General features: G+C 44.2%; 1 protein-coding gene across 1 annotated transcript in view; it reads right to left on the reverse strand.

Annotated features, from left to right (window-relative positions):
* UMODL1 (uromodulin like 1) overlaps positions 1 to 18,381 on the reverse strand; it is a 70,102-nt gene that overhangs the window by 22,111 nt on the left and 29,610 nt on the right. The window contains exons 3-12 of the mRNA XM_059493980.1: positions 16,030 to 16,191; positions 15,520 to 15,626; positions 13,430 to 13,622; positions 12,428 to 12,568; positions 11,156 to 11,272; positions 9,609 to 9,863; positions 7,934 to 8,046; positions 4,865 to 5,084; positions 1,428 to 1,565; positions 517 to 864 (exon numbers count right to left, since the gene is read on the reverse strand). Coding sequence (XP_059349963.1) covers positions 517 to 864; positions 1,428 to 1,565; positions 4,865 to 5,084; positions 7,934 to 8,046; positions 9,609 to 9,863; positions 11,156 to 11,272; positions 12,428 to 12,568; positions 13,430 to 13,622; positions 15,520 to 15,626; positions 16,030 to 16,191 — 1,794 coding nt within the window. The remainder of the gene's footprint in view (positions 1 to 516; positions 865 to 1,427; positions 1,566 to 4,864; positions 5,085 to 7,933; positions 8,047 to 9,608; positions 9,864 to 11,155; positions 11,273 to 12,427; positions 12,569 to 13,429; positions 13,623 to 15,519; positions 15,627 to 16,029; positions 16,192 to 18,381) is intronic.

The following is an 18,381-nucleotide window of genomic DNA, read 5'->3' on the forward strand; positions in this document are numbered from 1 at the left end:
TGGCAGCTGAGGCTCTTTGAGTTGGAAACAGCCCAAGTGAGCCGAGCTGCTCGTGCCTGGCTGTGCCCATGGGTGTGTTTGGGAGAGCAGCCCTGGCCATGGAGCTTTGCTGCAATGGGCTCCTGGCCTCTGCCCCCATGGCCAGTGCCCTGCTGGGGGTGACCCCCATGGCCACGGGGCTGCTGGTCCTGCCCAAAGCCATCTGTGAGGCCAGACCTTTTTGCCAAGGGGTTGGAGGAGCACTGGTGGGACTGTGGGACACTCTTTTGTCACCCAAGGCCAGCGCAGCAGGGAGGAGTGTGGCAGCACCAGACATAGGGCCTGCAGCAGCCGCTGTCCCCATGGGCAGTGCCCTGCTGGGGGTGACCCCCATGGCCACTGGGCTGCTGGTCCTGCTCAAAGCCATCTGTGGGAAAAGACCTTTTTGCCAAGACATTGGAGGAGGAGCACTGCTGGGACTGTGGGACCCTCTTTTGTCACCCAAGGCCAGCGCAGCAGGGAGGAATGTGGCGGCACCTGACGCGAAGCCTGCAGCAGCTGCTGTCCCTATGGCCAGTGCCCTGCTGGGGGTGACCTCCATGGCCACGGGGCTGCTGGTCCTGCTCAAAGCCATCTGTGAGGCCAGACCTTTTTGCCAAGGGGTTGGAGGAGCACTGGTGGGACTGTGGGACGCTCTTTTGTCACCCAAGGCCAGCGCAGCAGGGAGGAGTGTGGTGGCGCCAGACGTGGGGCCTGCAGCAGCCGCTGTCCCCATGGTGGCAGTGGGAGCAGGGCCTGCAGGGCTTCTGCCTTCCTCAGGAGCCAAGTCCATGCTGGTTTTTATTTCAGGAGCCACGGTTTCGGTGAGAGGATCCACAATCTCACCTGCAACACAGAAAACACACCCTGAAGCTGGAGGAGCAGGCACCAGGGCCTGACCTGAAAATGGCACCAAGGGCACTCAAACACCCATGGCAGCATTACAAAACCAGGTCTTGGATGGTCATGAACACAGTGTAGAACATGTGATATTTGTGGGGTTGAATCTGGTTTGGGCTGACACAAAGAAGCAGGTTTGATTCCTGAGTCTCCTGTTCTAGTTGGCAAGGCTGTGGTGGGAGGAAATTAGCCACAGACATAGCAAAAGAGGGAAAATTACTCCTTGCACTTATCAGGCTTATCAAGGAGGATCTCAGAAAGATTTCACCTGAATTTGTTTATTTATTTATTTATTTATTTATTTATTTATCTAAAGAATAATTTTATACACACACACATGCACACACACACATATATATAGTTAGAGACAGGCCATATATACCCCTTCAGCCACAGACTGCAAAGGTACAATTATATAAACAGATACTCTAAAAGCAGATGTAAAACCCACAATTTATTCCCATGTTTCATGGCAAAAAAAAACCCCTACATGCCAGCCTTTTTCTCACCCTCACAGTTTCTTCCAGGTCGGGATGGATTGGTATCCATGGTTGTCTTGCACCTGCACATGTAGGAGCCCATCAAATTGATGCACTCTGCAAACACTGAGCAGTCATTGTCAGCTTGGGAAGCACATTCATCCCAGTCTGTGGGACCAAAACAAGAGCAAAATTCAGAGAGCATCCCTGCTGGCTGCATTAGGCTAGAAATAGTCATTAAGTAGTCCTTTTTAAATTTACTTATATGGTTTTCCTTTTTCATCATTTACCTGTCAGCCAAGCTTTGAGTGATGCAGAACACTAACTGTTTTGTTATTCTCTTGTTCTTGTACTCTGAAAAGTATTTTCTCTGAGTAAAGACTTTTAAAATCATTGTTTTTAGAGGTAAACACATTTAAAGTGAAAAAAAAATGCTGTAGGTTTGTACTACAATTATGTCAAAATCACTCACTATACCAACTTCTGTGTACAGCACCTCCAAATATATGAGGCAATGAATAGATCTGTTACCACTAGTTACCAGTAGATACAACATTAAATAGAGACTTAATCCAAATAATCTCCTGCTTCACATAAAAAGTAAATGCCAGTAACTCCCAGGGGAAGCACTGTTCTGTTCTTAACAGAGGAAGTGCTAAGGGCAAAATATCTTCTTATACAATTTTTCTTCTCAAAAGTAATGCTGTAAAACTGTGACCCTCTTTCTGGTAGTGTCAGAAAAGACATCCTGATTCATCAATGCATGAAGATGCTCTAAGGGTGTTCCTAATGTCTGATTTCAGCTGCTCTGTATCAGTTAGAGGGGCCTTTTCATGCAGTTATAGACCTGTTTTATTGCTGAGTCTCTTCTCTTTTGAGGGATTTATATCTGGAGTCTTGTGTTGGCATTCACACCCTGTTCCAGCAAATCTGCAAGGGCTGAGTTAGGCCTTTGGACAGGAATAATTCCAGTGAATCCCAGGTGAGCCCTCCCTGTGTGACAGCCTTGTGCACTCACCTTCTGCCTCAGGGCCCTGAAAGAGGGAGAGCAGCAAATGAGGCTAAAAACTGTGACTTGGGACAAATAATTCTGATCACAGGCTAGAAAATTGTTCTGAATAACAAATTAACAGAAGCGCTTGTTCTGTAAACTTGCAGATTAATGATGGTGATTATTTCTCTGAAACAAAGGAATATCCTACTCCATGTGCATGCACATATACACACTCATCTTTCTGCTTGCTTTTCCTTCCTTCTAGCTAATATTTCAATTCTTTTCACTTTTTTTGTCATTGGGTAATTGCTGTATCCATGATAGTCTCCATTAGACAATGTCATGTGTTTATGGCCAGCAGTTGCCTATTATTCCAGCCTAAACCACTTAGAGGGAATGCAGGAGGGTGCAGGATTGACTGAACACCGGAGATGAAATCTCATTAATTCCTAACTGTGCTATGAAATAATTGTGACCCTTGGTGGCTTCCAACACCATCTGAGAGATGCTAATTGCCAAATCACTTACATTCACTGCCTCCATTGTTTCTGAGGGTTTCCTTTTTCTGCACTTAGCACGGCTTTTAAAGCAAATTCCTTCGCCTCTGATGGCCACATTCAATCATGCATTGGGTCAAAACGCTGGCATTGACTGGTGCATCACTTGCACACACACTGCACTAAACTATCTAAACCATCACATCTCAGCCAAAATCTGCTCTGAGTTCTCCTTCTGCACTCTTGGCACCTGTCTGGTCCTTCACATTTGGCACTTCCCTACAACAGTCCTAGTCCAGAAATTATTAAAAAGCCACCTTTGTGTTCACTCTGATTACCTATTATACACCTGTAAGGGGTACATGCAAAGGGTAAAAATCTGTGACATTCCTTGCCAAATGATGTTGCAGATGCTAAAGATTGATCTGATTTGATGGGAGAGATTCATGGGGGATAAACAAACCCAAAGAAATCCCTCTGGATTCAGGGAATCCTGGAGCTGAAAACAGTTTTTGGCTAAGGGATAATTTGTGGGAGGTGATGCCTTCTCCAGGAATTGGCTCCTGGGTGGGACATTGTGCTAGAAGGATCGTGAGCTTGACTCAGCACACATCCCTTTCTCTTCTCTCACCATGCCCCACAAAACAGATTTTATTGTCTCTATTCATCATGGCAATAAACTGAATAATTTATGGATCTTCAAAGATCTGGTCCACTCCCTTCAGTTGTGCTGTCCCTTCTGACTGCTCATCCCTGCTTTTCACAGCTGAATGGACTGTGAATAAACCAAGCACAAAGCCAGGTGTGGCCAGGCTGCAGGGAGGATCCAGGGGACAGGATTTGGGTGGGCTTATTGACAAAGGTCATGTCCTGGGGCTCTCCAGGGTCAGGAAGGAAAACATCTCATTATACAAATCCTTCCTTCCTGTGTTTCACTCCTTATTTTCCACTTAGGAAACTCATGTTGGAGAAACCCTTCTTTGGGTAGAGCTATGAAATAAACCCCTTTTCTCAGCCCCTGAGGAGGAGTGGAGGTGTTGGCTGTGCCCCTGGATGAGTGTGGTGCTGCTGGAAGCCACCTGCTTTTCTGCAGCTGAAGTGACAGTCCAGAGCCATCACCTTCTTCTTCCTCAGCCTTTTGGTCCCAGGATCAATAACATTTACAAAGTATTTTGGCACACATCAGCCTCTTGCAATTCAGCTGCCACTGTGATATTTGCAGGTTTCAAGTGCAATTTGTCTCCTGGTTTTTTCCTGTCCTGTTCTCCTTAACCTGCATATGCTCTGCAACTCCAAAGGGAGTTTTTCCTGCTCAGAAAGGCTCAACACACCAAGAGAGAATAACCCATTCTGTTGGCTTTGGCAACTTTCTGAACTCTGCTGTCTCTGCCAGCTGGGAAACCTGAGGACAGAACGCAGTTCTTTGAAGATAAAAGTGGTGATTACTGAAGATCAAACAAAGGCCTAGCTTAACATAAATTCCATGCATGTTTCTTCAGTCCTATTCACAGTAAGGACATTTGGGAATTCCTCTGGCTGGGTTTCTAGAGTGAAGATGTCAGATTTCTTAAACCTTGGCCCCCAATCTTGGAGCTGTCTAGAGGGTGTGTGGATCTACAGGCTGCAGATATTCCACAGTAATCCTGTCTGCCTTTCAGCTTGAGAAAGATGTGGCAAAATTCCTGCTGGGGACAAAGAGGAGATGGAGGAAAATGAAGAAGGAAACCAAGGGCTCCACTTGGGTTAACCACAGTGAGGAGAAGCAGTGCCTGCCGGTACCTGGGGACAGCCAGCGCTCCTTTGTCTGTCCCTCCTGGGCTTTTGAATAAAACCCCTGGTAGAATTCTCACATCATGGTTTTCTCTTCAACAAACCACATCCTTTGTTTTTCTATTTTGTAAAAATTATTGGTGATACTGCACATGATCAAAACACAAATCTGCTTTCTTCTTGCAAAAAAACACCCCAAAAATTACCTTCTACTGCAGTGTTTTGCTGATCCACCTCTAGCACAGAGCCATTGTGCAGGTAGGAGAGCACTGGGGCAAATGTGGAGGCATCCACTGGAAACTCGGGATCCTGCACGATGATTCTGAGCCTCACAATGATGCTTCCTGCTGCCAGGGATTCAATCTGCACTTTCAGCTTCCCAGATTTGTACAAGGCAGAAATGTTGGGTGGGAATGAATTTTCAAGCTGAGCAAAGGGAGAGAAGCATTGACAATTAGGGAGCCAACAGGTACCTCTTTAAATATTTATAGAAGCACAACATAGAAGATGCTGGAAAAAGAAAAGTTCCGAAGTGTTTCAGAAATCTTATTTTTCAGAGATTATTTTAGCACAAAGTAGTGCAACCCTGCTGAGAAGGACTTGAGTGTGGATGAGAGGCTGGACATGCCCTGGCTGTGTGCACTGGGAAACCCTCTGTGTGCTGGGCTTCACCAAAATCAGCGTGGGCAGCAGGAGAGGGGGGAATTCTGCCCCCCTGCCCCTTTCAGGTGAGACCCCACCTGCAGAGCTGCATCCAGCCCTGGGGCCCAGCACAGGGAGGACAAGGAGCTGCTGGAGCCAGTCCAGAGGAGGCAGCAGGATCAGAGCAGCTCTGCTGTCAGGAAATGCTGAGAGAATTGGGATTGTTCAGCCTGCAAAGCAGAAGGCTCTGGGGAGACTTAATTGTGACCTTCCAGTACTTTAAGGAAACTTACTGGAAAGATGAGGCAAGACTATTTACAAGGGCCTGGAGTGACAGGACAAGGGGGAATGACTTCAAACTGACAGAGAGTAGGGTTAGATTACATATTAGGAAAAAACTTCTTTACTCTGAGGGTGATGAAGCCCAGGCACAGGTTGCCCAGAGAAGCTGTGGATGCCCCATCACTGAAAGTGTCCAAGGCCAGGTTAGACAGGGTTCTGAGCAGCGTGGTCTGGTGGAAGATGTCCCTGTCTATGGCAGGGGTTTGGGACTGGATGATCTTCAAGGCCTCTTCCAACCCAAACCATTTTGTGATTATATAACTCTGTGATACCTTTGAAAACTGTATCCATCTGACCACTGGTCTTACAAACCAAGCTCCAAATTTTGGCTCCAAGGAGCAGAATTCCCCCTGGCCCTGTTTGCCTGCAACTGTCCTGGTAATGTATGCAGCAGAGCTTTGATGTTACCTCTGTATGTCACACATACATTTTGTTTCATTTACAAGTGTGGCCATGGCTTTAGTTCCCAGAGAGCATTTGAAACTCACCAGTTCAAGTTCAGCCTGCAGCCCAGTCCAATAACAAAAAAACCTCAGGATGACAGACAAGGAAAAATGGGGGTGGATAACTTCAAAAAATGTGTTTGAGACAGCCCAGCTTCAAGGCAGCATCACAATCACATCATGGTTAATTACCAAACCACTGAGCTGAACAAATGGAATTACTTGTGACAGTGTTCACAGGGGTCTCAGGATGAGAGATGAGAATCTGACTCCATGTTTCAGAAGGCTGATTTAGTATTTTATTATATATATTATATTAAAACTATACTAAAAGAATAGAAGAAAGGATTTCATCAGAAGGCTAGCTAAGAATAGAAAAAAAAAGGAATGATAACAAAGGCTTGTGGCTCAGACTCTCTGTCCGAGCCAGCTGACTGTGATTGGCCATTAATTAGAAACAACCAACATGGGCCAATCACAGATGCACCTGTTGCATTCCACACAGATAATCAATGTTTACATTTTGCTCCTGAGGCCTCGCAGCTTCTCAGGAGAAAAAATCCTAACGGAAGGATTTTTCATAAAATATCATGGCTACAATTACTCTGAACACTGAAGCTGGCACACTGCTGTCAGTACTTGAGCTGTGCAGGAGCTGGCAGTTTCACCTTACATATTTAGAAGCCAGCTCCTTGCTTGAGCCTTTTGTTGCTGCATACACCTCAAAGTGTGTCTTTGAGCACAAATCCAGAGCCATAAATCAGCACAGCTTTGCTCCCATTCAGTCAGAGCTTGCTCAAAAAGATCCCTACAAACTGTGCAGCTGGTCTAAGCTCACAACAGGGTAGAGAGGCAGGAAAATGAGGAGAGAAGAAATGAGAAGGCTCACAAACACCCAAGGAGGCAGAAACAACACAGATGAGCAATGCTCCTTTTTCTTCCCAACCTGATGGAGCCAATCAGGTCTGCATTAATCTCAGGGAAGACTCACTCACCAAAATCTTCCTACACAACAAAAGTGAACAATTTGCAACTGTGGGAAATAAAGCCATGTGAGGAGGTTCAACTTGCAATTTCTGTTGGGCAAATGTTTCTCCTCTGCTGCTCTTGAATGTATAGCACCATTATTGTTTTGGGTTTTTCTCTTGCATTTAAATTCACACATGATTACAATTCACCCTTTGTTTTGGGGAAGCCTTGTTTTGGGTGGAGATCCCAATTCCTCTGTATGGGCCCTATTCTGTGCAGCAAAACTGTAGGAAATGTGCTCCATCTGAAACCTCCCCCTTTTTTGGGAAGCTCAGAGCTGCCACCAGACTTCATGACTCAGGTTTTGTTTCTGGCTGATTACACCTGACTGTGGACAGTGCCCACACATGTGCAGGCAAGGAGAGGAAAGCCTGATCCAGATTCTTTCCCTGAAAGAAGAAAGTCAGCAGGCAGAGAACTATTTATTTGAGAGGAGGAAGACATTTATTGAGCAGACTGTGCTGAAATGAATGCCAGGAATGCCATTTCAATAATCCATTTAAAAGCCTCAAGTTAATTTACTGTGAGTTTATTGCCAAATTAAAGATCCAAGGAAAGGAGCCCCTGTTGCATGTCTGCATTTATAATTCCTCCACTCTTCTGCAGAGGATAATTCTCACTGGCTTCATTGCTAATAAGGCCAAGGGCTTGATCTATCTAGTCAGTTGAATTTTGTTGCAATTATAAAGAAAGGTCACAGGAAATTGTATGCTGATTTTTGAAGGACTATTTCATCCAGGCATAAAATCCTCTATTAGATTAAATAAATTGTACATTAAAAAAAAATATGTATATTACCTAGAGATATAGTCATTTTACCTCTGTAAGCAAAATCCTTGAAAATTCCTCATATGCTGAGCTGCTGGAATTATGGAAATCATCAGTGAAGTTGTAGTTGAGAATCCTCACAGTAACATCAAATAGCTTGGCCTCTGTAAAACACAACATTAAAACACACTGACAAAATAGGAAAGGATTTAGTTAAAAATTATGTACCTGGACCAAAATCTCAGCTGATGGAAGAAAGGAGGACAGGATTGAGAGATTTTGGCATTAAATAAAAAAATTAAGGCAAATAGGCTCCTATAAGCTTCTGATACATTGAGAAGATGCATTTATATCAGGTCTAAAGAGATACTTTGGTGCCTAATTGCAACTGCATGAGAGCTGGGTGTACACATACTTTATGTGTGGGTTTACACATACCTGGCTTGGCCCTACATAACTCCTGCCCTTAAGTCACACCCAGGGTTGGATTTCCTGTGGGCTCATCTCTGGCCCACCAGTTTTTATTTATTTATTTTCCTGATCTTGGCAGTGGGGATAGTAAATATATTCTCAAACTGATAATACAACAGAAAGCTGAGCATGCCCCCTGTGTGTGTGGTGAGCCCTGACAGATACTGTACGGAGCACAGGAGCCAAAACCAAGAGCCAAGGAATCTCTAACTGCTCTGTCCTGTATAAACACTCCCAGGCTGTTACTCCTTGGACTGATCTTTGGAAAAAATTTCTTTTTCTCAAAGGCTCCAACTTCATACTCTGAAGTTCAGCCCACTGTTTTCATAACCACTAGACCTCCTACTTTCCCTCCACAAAGAGAGTAATTTCCTTCTGACCCAAACTGGAGTCATCCCTCATCTCATCAAAGGGAAGGCTCTCAGGGATAAACATCAACAGCAGCATTCCCACTGTGGTCAGTAATAAAGAGTTCACTCCCCGCTCTTTGAAAAAGAGGAGAGAGATTTATTTCTTTATTTGCATGGAGGAAATAATTTAAGACTAGAGAAAAAGCAAAATTTTGTTTGATCAACACACTAGGGCCTCAGGAAGCTCCCACCACCAGTTAATTGAACAGAACTGGGCAGGTAGTCTGCAGCTTTCTTACTCAGAGCTTGTAATTCTCTTTAATCCTTTATTCAGTAGAATCTGCCCTTCCTCTGGGCACTTGTGTTAGCTCAGCTGAGCCCTTGACAAACCAGTTACATGGATTTCCCTCTGGCCACAGCCATCAACCAGGGAAATATGAGGCCTGCTGGGAGATGGGTGGCAGCAGAAAGCAATGCCAGGCACCAAAGAAATAAATTTTTAAAAATAATTATAGCTAGCTTAGCCTGATATCTGTAATAGTCTAATCAGCTCCAGCACTGCTTTATCAACATAGGCCAAAGTTCTACTGCCTGATATTCTGGATTGGATGAATGCTGGAGTAGATGAGATAAAAAGTGCTGAAGAAGTTGTTCAGTGAGGACCAAAGGGTCATTGCTGAACTGCAAGTGAATGGGGATGGAAGGAGGAGAATGGATAAGACAGAGATATACTATTATATATCAAGAAATATATAACATATAATAAAATAATAATATATATAATATAATATAATATAATATAATATAATATAATATAATATAATATAATATAATATAATATAATATAATATAATATAAATTATAACATACATATTATATATATGTATTTTAAAGTGTTTCTTTACCTGTTTTAACATTTTGATGGGAGATAATGGTTTTCCCACAAGTTTCATAGCTGATCTCTACTGAATACATCACACCTGCTTCCAGGTGAGACACATCCACCTGCATTTCCTCTGTCCTCAGGTTTTGCACAGTTTCATTGCCCTTGGCCACCTGGACATGGAAAGTGTGGTTCAGAGTGGAACTGACAAGCCAGGACATTTCAAAGCTGTTGCTGGTAACGCTGAGGATCCGATGGTTTGTAACTGCAGAGGGATCTGTTGCAAGAGTTGGGACAGAAAAAGCAACATTTCACTTTTAAAACCTTGTGCTGTTCTAAATCCACTACTGACAAGCACTTTGACAGTCAATAGGGTCAGGACAGAATCTGCCCCTCTCACACCAGTAGATCCCCTCATTCCATGAACCATCCCACTAGAGTGACTGATGTAGTGTTTAACCTTTTTATTTCCTTTTAGTATAAGAATTTCTGTTGCTGTGATTTCTGTTGCATCATAGAGTCACAGAACAGTCTGGCCTGGAAAGAACCTTGAAGATCATCCAGTGTCACCCCCTGCCATGGGCAGGGACGCCTTCCACTAGAGCAGAATGCTCAGAGCCCCATCCATCCTGGCCCTGAACACCTCCAGGGATGAGGCAGCCCCAATCCCTCTGGACAACCTCATCTCCTCCAAATCTCCAGTCACAGAAATAATCAGCCAGTCAACAACAGGAATAAGTTTGGAAGAGTGACTCTGGGTACTCTACATGTGCTGACACCTGCTTTGCCTCTTGTCACTTTAATCATCAAAATGCCCCTGTTCAGGTAAAGGTTGCCTGGATTTATCCTGGAAACCCCCCCAACCCAGCTAACAGAGGCTGGGGGAGAGTGGTGTGCAGCACTTCACCTGTCATTGCACTCTAGCGCAGGGCAATCACTGTCATGTCAGTGGGAAAAGACAGAGCCCTTCAGAGATGATTCCTGTCCTGGGAGGAGGAGGAGGAGGTGTTTAAGCTGGGTGGTAGGATGAGTTGCCCTGCAGCAGAGTCAGTCAGTCTGGCTTGAGAAAGAGAACCCAGACAAGGCACCTCTGCTGGAGAGAGCAGGAGAGATGAGCATCACACCCCACACTAACCCAGAGACCATGGCACGCTGCTGCCACAGCTTCAGCTCTTTCGTGCTAATGGTTAGACTAAGGAGAAAAGCTTGTTTTCATACATTCATAAATTGTTTTCATCAATAGAACACATTTTTTTCCAGCACTCTGAGCCAGGTGGCTGCCAAACACCCCCAAAGCCACTCCCCCCTGTGCTAGAGGGGCCTCAGTTTAATTCCTCTGGCTTCAGCTTCAATCAGAAGTTGTGGATGAAGATCAAGAATACCCTGCTTGTCTCTCTGAATTCTCAAACAACTTAAATCTATTTCCTCCCACAGATGAACAGGGTGTTGTTACAGGACTGTAATAACTCTTGCCTGAAAGGGCTGGATCACCCATATAAACACAAATCTACTGAGGTTTGTTCCCATCACAAATCAAGAAAACATTTATTAAAATCCAAGGTTACTTACAGCACTCAGCATCTGTAGATTGGTTGGTTATGGACAAGAGACTTGATTTCCTTACAGAAGGAGAGCTACTGCCAGTGTTAACAGCATTTACTGAACTTGGAGTAGATGCTACCATGCCTAGGGGAAAATCAGATTATCAGAGTTAGAGTATTTCTAAGAAAACAAATCAAAAAATAATACCATTCAGGTTTTCCACATGAAAAGCAGCAATAGAAGTAATATAAATAAAAAATAAAAGTGCTATCACATAACAAAAGCATAAAGTAGTACATTATCTTAATTTTTGAGATTAAGGGATTGTAAAATTGTTTTCTAATTAAAGCATTGAATCTGCAAGCAATTATTCATCTCATTATCTTAAAGCCTATTAGCAGGCCCATTGATGTCTGTGGGCTGTAAGTGTATTTTGCTGAACTGGTACCACAAGGAATTATTTCAGCCAGTGCCAAACTCCAGCTGCTTGCAGCAGAGAGCTCAGCAGCAGTGCAGGAGCTCAGGGTGGGATCACACAACCACTGCAGCCAAAATAGGAACAAAGAAAATGGTAGAAATAATGCCATTAATTGTTTCTCAAGAGGCCGGATGTAGCTATGATATTTTATGAAAAATCCTTTTGCCAGGATCATTTTCTCCTGACAAGCTGAGAGGCCTCAGGAACAAAATGTAAACAATGATTATCTGCTGCTGTGGAATGCAACAGGTGCATCTTTCATTGGTCTCATGGGGTTGTTTTTAATTAATGGCCAATCACAGCCCAGCTGTCTCAGACTCTCTGAGAGTCAAGAGCTTTTGTTGTCATTCCACTTCTTTCCTTGCTAGCCTTCTGATGAAATCCTTTGTTCTATTCTTTTAGTATAGTTTTAATATATCATTTTAATATAATATATATCATAAAATAATAAATCAGCCTTCTGAACCAAGGAGTCAAGATTCTCATCTCTTCCCTCGTCCTGGGACCCCTGTGAACACCACCACAGCTGGGGAGGTGCACTGACAACAAGTGTGCTCTGAGAAGCAGGAGGGTCTGAAGTTTTAGGTTTTGGCTGATGAGTGAGGACAGCTGAGGGTGAAATAGAAGAAACACAAAGGACTGTGAAATGAATACTCTGCATTTCCATCAGAAATAGGTAACAGGTTTATGTGGCATTTTCTCCCAACAGGAGGAGAAGGGGCACTCATGCACCAGAAATTCCTGCAGGTGACTCCTGCAAAGAGCACAAAATCCTGCAGGAACATCCTCAGCATTCCCAGGGTGATTCCGACACTTCTTACCTTCCTTCCTTGGGCTCAGCCAGTGAGGGGTGACAGTGGCATGTCCATGCTGGGGGTGGCAGCTGTAATAGCCCTCCAGGTTCACACAGCTGCTTTTCTCAGGGCAAGCATTGAATTCAGCATAGGAGCATTCATTGACATCTAGGAAGAACAACACACCTTGCACAGATACTGGGAGCAGCATCAAGATTCGTCTGCACTGTGTGTAGACCAGGCTGTGGCTATGGTAAATTCAGTGTAAATCTGCAGTAATGCTAATGTTAAATTAATTTAACATTGATGCTATTGTTAAAGCCATTCTGGATGTTACCACTCTATCACTTTTTACCCCAATTCTTTGGAATTATAGGACAATTAGGGGCAGCTCCTGCTTACACCTGTAGGATGCCCTCCAAACCTGAGATGTCAGCATAGAAGGAAGGAGGACTACCCAGGGATTTCACTGAAAGCTGGACTGAGCAAACACAGAATAAGCAGAATGCTTTTTAGGAGTGAAATATTCAGACAACTGCAGAGCAATAAGTAGCCTGACATAATTTAAAATTAATATATTGAAATGTTTATGTAACATTTAAAAAGTATGTAGCAATATGCTATAGTAATTAACATACTACAAATATGACTTATTTCATACAATCTACTGGAAGTAATATATTTGCTTCCCAAGAAAACAGGTTTTTTAAGAGCCTGTTTAATACAACTAATGATTGTGCTACAAATAGGCACATATTTGCTTTTTCATCTGGAAAACTATGTTACTGGGAGAAAATAAATCTGAGGGTTCACAAGCATTCCCTTCCAAACTATTCACTCCAAAATAATAATTAATTCTCCATCCTATAGCAGAAAGGTCAGGGCTGTGTTTGTAAAGTTTGCAAGATCCTCTGTACCATCTTGTGTATATCTCTGTGCTATTTAAAAGCAAATTAATGGTTATAGAAATGAGATCCCAAGTGAAGAGGGACAAACCCCCTGGAATGTGACAGGATTAGAGTCAGTGACCTTGCACTTGTGTGTCAATCACTTCATACACGTGCTTCGCCATGGCCTTCAGGGAGGAGGAGACCTCTGCCAGAGGAGCTGGATGCTGCAGGCCCAGGAGAAGCTGGGAGGCCACTGTCCCAGCGTAGATGTCCCCATGGTTACTCTGGATGTGGTGCACAGAGGCATTAAGGGGCTGCAATGCACCAGTGATCTGGAAAACAGGGCAGCAAACACTGGAGCACCTCGGTCATCTCCCAGCACATGAATTATGCAGTGGTTATTATCATAATCTGAGTGTAGGAAGAAATTCAGAAACCATGGCAAAGTGGTTTAGGCCTGTGTTTATGAAAGGTGAGTTCTTATTTTCACATTTCACAGCAGATTTATGTTATAGAAATGCCAAGTCCAGGGGGGTGTAGAGCTGATCTCAAAATGCTTTTCAGAAGGAGTGTCCTGGGTTGTAAAATGTGTGTTCTGTCACCATCAGTCAGAGCTGGGGCAGTTCTCTGCTGTTCCTGGGGCAGTTTTTCCTTTCTCTCTCCCACAGCCAACCCTCCCTGCAGGAGATCTCTGCTGTCCATGGCCACTGAGTGTCCCTGCAGGGCTGATCCAATCCCAGCATCCCATGGGGAGATGCTCCGCCCAGGGGAGGAGCCAAGCATTCCTGCCTGGATCCAATCTGGGCCTGGCACAGCACAGCAGCCTTTGCCCCCTGCATTGCCAGAGGAGCAGCTTTCTGCTGCCCTGCATGGCCAGAGGGAGCCCAGGCCCATCTGCAGCAGCCCTGGAGCTGCAGAGGAAAACTCCCCCCTTGTGCAGGATCCCTGCTGCAGCAGAGCCACAGCTGGCACTGCAGGAGGGCTGAGCCCCCCTGGGATGGGGCTGGGACACCGCCTGACACACAGGGGGCAGGGCACGGTCTCACTCTGGCAGGGTTGTTTTGCATTTTAATTTCATTTTTATTTTTTCCCTTATAAATAACTGTTATTCCTACTCCCATATCTTTGCCTGAGAACCTCTTAATTTCAAAATCATAATAATTTGGAGGGAGGGGGTTTACATTTTTCCATTTCAGGGGAGGCTCCTGCCTTCCTTAGCAGACACCAAGACAAGAAGTAACCCAGGAAGAGGTGGGAAAAGTCCTGCTTTGCAAAGTCTCAATGGATTACAATAAATTACACAGGCCACTGCAATTCACCTGCAATAAAGCTGCCCAACACTTCTTACTTTGAACAGCTGAATGGACTGCTGGCAGAGGGAATAGAAAGAATAAGAGGAAAAACAATAGACTCAGTATGAGGGGTGGGATTAGGAGGCACAGAGAGACCAAGCCATCCCAGCTGAGAGTCAGGAATGAGAGAAGGGATTTGCTGGTGGGCTGAGCATTAAGAATCAGTGGAACAGACAGCAGGACACTGAAGAGCAGCTCACTGAACAGCTTCACCTCACCTCCCCATTTCTTGAGTGTTTGACTTTAACATTGCTTATTTTAGACCAAGATGTAAAAGCCTTGGTGGATCCTTGCCCCTACTCTGTACTACACAGCAACAGGACCAGGGTTTCTTGCATTTTTAAGATATGAGAAGGGGAAATCAGATAGGAGGAAGAAGGACACCCATGCTGTTGTTATCATTTCTATTCTGCTGCCCATCAGTGCCAGCAGACTATGGCAGATAGGTTTGTCTTGGAAAGGCTTAACTTAAAATTCCATATCAGAAAACATCATGCTTTGAAGGACTTGAAGTCTGGTCCCAGTCTGTCATAGGCCCAAAACTGAACTGAGATAAAGCTGGAGCAAACACTGCTTAAACAGAAAAATCTCCTTTCTTTTGGTATGTCTTTAAATTGCCTTTGGAAGAGACCTGAAAAATTTGCTAAAGAAGCTGATAAATCAATGTTACTTGAATTGCTAAAGGATGCAGCTGGTATTCAGTAATCAGAAACACAGAAATAATTGGAAATACAGAAATAAACAGAAATACAGAAATAATCAGAAATAGACCCAAAAAAATCAATCTGGCAGAACAAAGGGGGAGCAAAGAGTGGCCCCTGAGTAACAGAATCGTGGGCACGAGGAGGGAAGAGTTTGAGTTTGTTTTTGTACATACCATGGAGTGCAAGAGGCGGGAATGATTCAGAAGGTGGGAATCCACCCGGATCAATTCACTGAAATCCATTTTCACAAGCACTGTCACGTTGTACCAGAACATCCTCCCTGCAGTGTAGGAAATAAAACAGCCAAGTCATCTGAGGTCTGCTGCTACAGAAGGCCACAGAGCTTCAGGGAGGCTCTGAGGAAACCAAGCAAGATTTCACTTGGCAAACGTTGGGGGGTCACAAACAGCCCAGCTAGGGCCCCGTTTGCCATATGGCACAGGCAGAGAGATGGAGCCAGCCCAGGAGAAGGAGCCAGGGAAGGTTTGCTGGACCCACAGCACCCACATACCACTCAGGGGTGCAAGCACTGAAGCTGAATCTCCTGGAATCCACTCAAGGCACATTCCCGTATTTGTTTTAGGAAGAGCTATGGTAACAGTTTTCCTGCCCACTCCCACCCTCAGGAGGGAAAGTGAAGGATATTTCTGTTAGAAGCAGTGTTGAATTTATCAGTAACATACCCTCTGGCATGGGATCCACACAGCCTGCTCCTTTGGATGAGCTGCAGCATTTTTTGAGCCCTGGACATTCAGTGTCGAACGTGCAAGGATAATCAAATGTTTCCATATCCTTCACTGGACAAATACCAGGTCTTGAGGCAAATACACTGGATCTATTGAGTGCTAAGTAACAAAAACATTTCTGAGAACAGAAATACAGAAAGTTGTTTCCATAAAATTGTGATATTTAATTTATACCAAACACCTCCTCCTCACTTCAGAAGCGTGTCTGTTCTGAGTGTTTAATGGGAAGAAAACAGCAGCCTAAAATATCATTATTTCATTTCAAGGATGTAAATATTCTCAGATCTTTCTCTTGTCCATGACATTTCTGTTACAGAAATTTTGAGTTTCTAACTTTCCATTAATAATTGTGGATGGATGGGCTCATAGGTAAGTTTCTAAATGTGGAGATACTGAAGCACTGAGAAAGAGAAAATGTGCCTGATATCAAATGTGACTAATCCAAATAATATATAATGATGAAGGAAAACAGGTACTGTGTAAGATAGAAGTTGAGAATTTTCATTTAACATTTTGTGGCCCAAATTTAACCTGAGTTCTGTTCCAGCTGGCCACTCCAGGAGGTTGGTAGCCCACACCAGAGAGAGCAGCTGAGGCAGGAGGTGGCTGATTCCCAAGCCAAGGACAGACAGTGGTTCTGGGTCAGTGCCAGCACAAAATCTCTTCTAGGGGGTAAAAGAGAAAATATTTCCAAGCCCTACAAACTCACTTCTTTACCCACACTCTCAAACACAGCTCCAGGTAACGCTCAGCTCTGGTCTTTCTAAGCAACCTGAAAGAAATCTCTTTTCCATTCCTTTTGCACCTCCAGGTTTTTGATCCTTTACTGAGCAATTGAAGTCAGCCAGGAGAAAATGAACCTGATTGCTGCAATAGGAACAGTTGTGGTGCAGGAAAACCACATTTGACGTAAGAAAGCCCAGAGCAAGTGAAAACTCCACAGCAAACTATAAATCTGTTATGAACAGTCAGTTCTGTGGGTTTACAATTTCTGTTATCCCAAGGCTCTGGATGAGAGTAAATGTGAGGTTTCTGAGAAGCAGGAGGGGATATTGAATCGAGCACTTTTGGTCTCAGCAAAGTAATCTTCTTAGGCTGGGAAATTATCTTGATTAACCAATATTTAAACTGAATCTACATAACTTGCTGCCAGATGCACGTGCCAGGTCCTCCTCTGGGGCTGTCACTCCACAGGTGGTTTCCCTAAACAGGTCCTTCTCCCAGAAGGAGATTGATTTTCAAAGCCATATTCAGGTGTTATACAGCCTCAGCCAGGGAAATTATCTTAAATAACCAAGATTTAAACACAACTTGCTGCCAGATGCACATTGCAGCTGCTCCTCTCTCTGGGGCTGGCACCCCACAGGTGATTCCCCCAAACAGGTCCTGTTGCTAGAAATATCCCTCTTGCTTTTCAAAGCCACATTCAGGTGTGATACAGCCTCAGCCAGGGAAATTATCTTGATTAACCAAGATAAATTGAACTTTATAAAGCCAGGGAAATTTTCTTAAATAACCAAGATTTAAACATAACTTGCTGCCACATGCACGTGCCAGCTCCTCCTCTCTGTGGGACTGTCACTCCATAGGTGATCCCTCCAAACAGGTCCTTTTGCTAGAAATATCCCTCTTGATTTTCAACGCCACATTCAGGTGTGAAACTGCTGCCCTTAGCTGAGTCTCACACACATTCCCAGCCTCAAGTGATTGCTCCTTCCCAGCCTCGTGGGCAGGGAGCTGAGCAGCCTCTCACCCTGGATTTTGCACAAACATGAGCACCAAGGGATTTCCTTATGTTAGAAAATTCCATATTCACCAGTGCTCTTTGCTGTTCAAACCAGCTGGACCCAGGCATGGAAATTCCTCCAGCTCTGAGATTCAAGTGCAGTTCAAGCAGGTTTGAGGTTCAAGGCAGGTTTTTTTTTTCCCACCTGTGTCTCTTTTTTTGTGTATGTGTGTATTTAACTGCAGTGTAAATGGTTTAATGAGTGCCATGCAATCTCAGAAAACACTATTGAACCCTGGCTGGATGCCACAGGGCCATTTATCTGAAATCAAAAGGTCATCTTTTTCAGAACAACGGAAACAGAGATGGATTCACTTCACATTGCTGCCTAATTGTACCAGATGCACTTTGGAAATTCAATTTATGCTCTCCCCTTCAATCATGCTGGGGACAGTCACCGACCAAGCAAGCAGTGAGGAGCAAGCCAGCCAAGTCCTGTGTCATTTGGATGAAGCACAGGCTTTTCTCCTCTGTTATTTACATAAATGTATGGAGGCAGAACT

This window comes from Ammospiza nelsoni, chromosome 2, assembly GCF_027579445.1.
Source record: "Ammospiza nelsoni isolate bAmmNel1 chromosome 2, bAmmNel1.pri, whole genome shotgun sequence".
In the NCBI taxonomy this organism is placed as follows: domain Eukaryota; kingdom Metazoa; phylum Chordata; class Aves; order Passeriformes; family Passerellidae; genus Ammospiza; species Ammospiza nelsoni.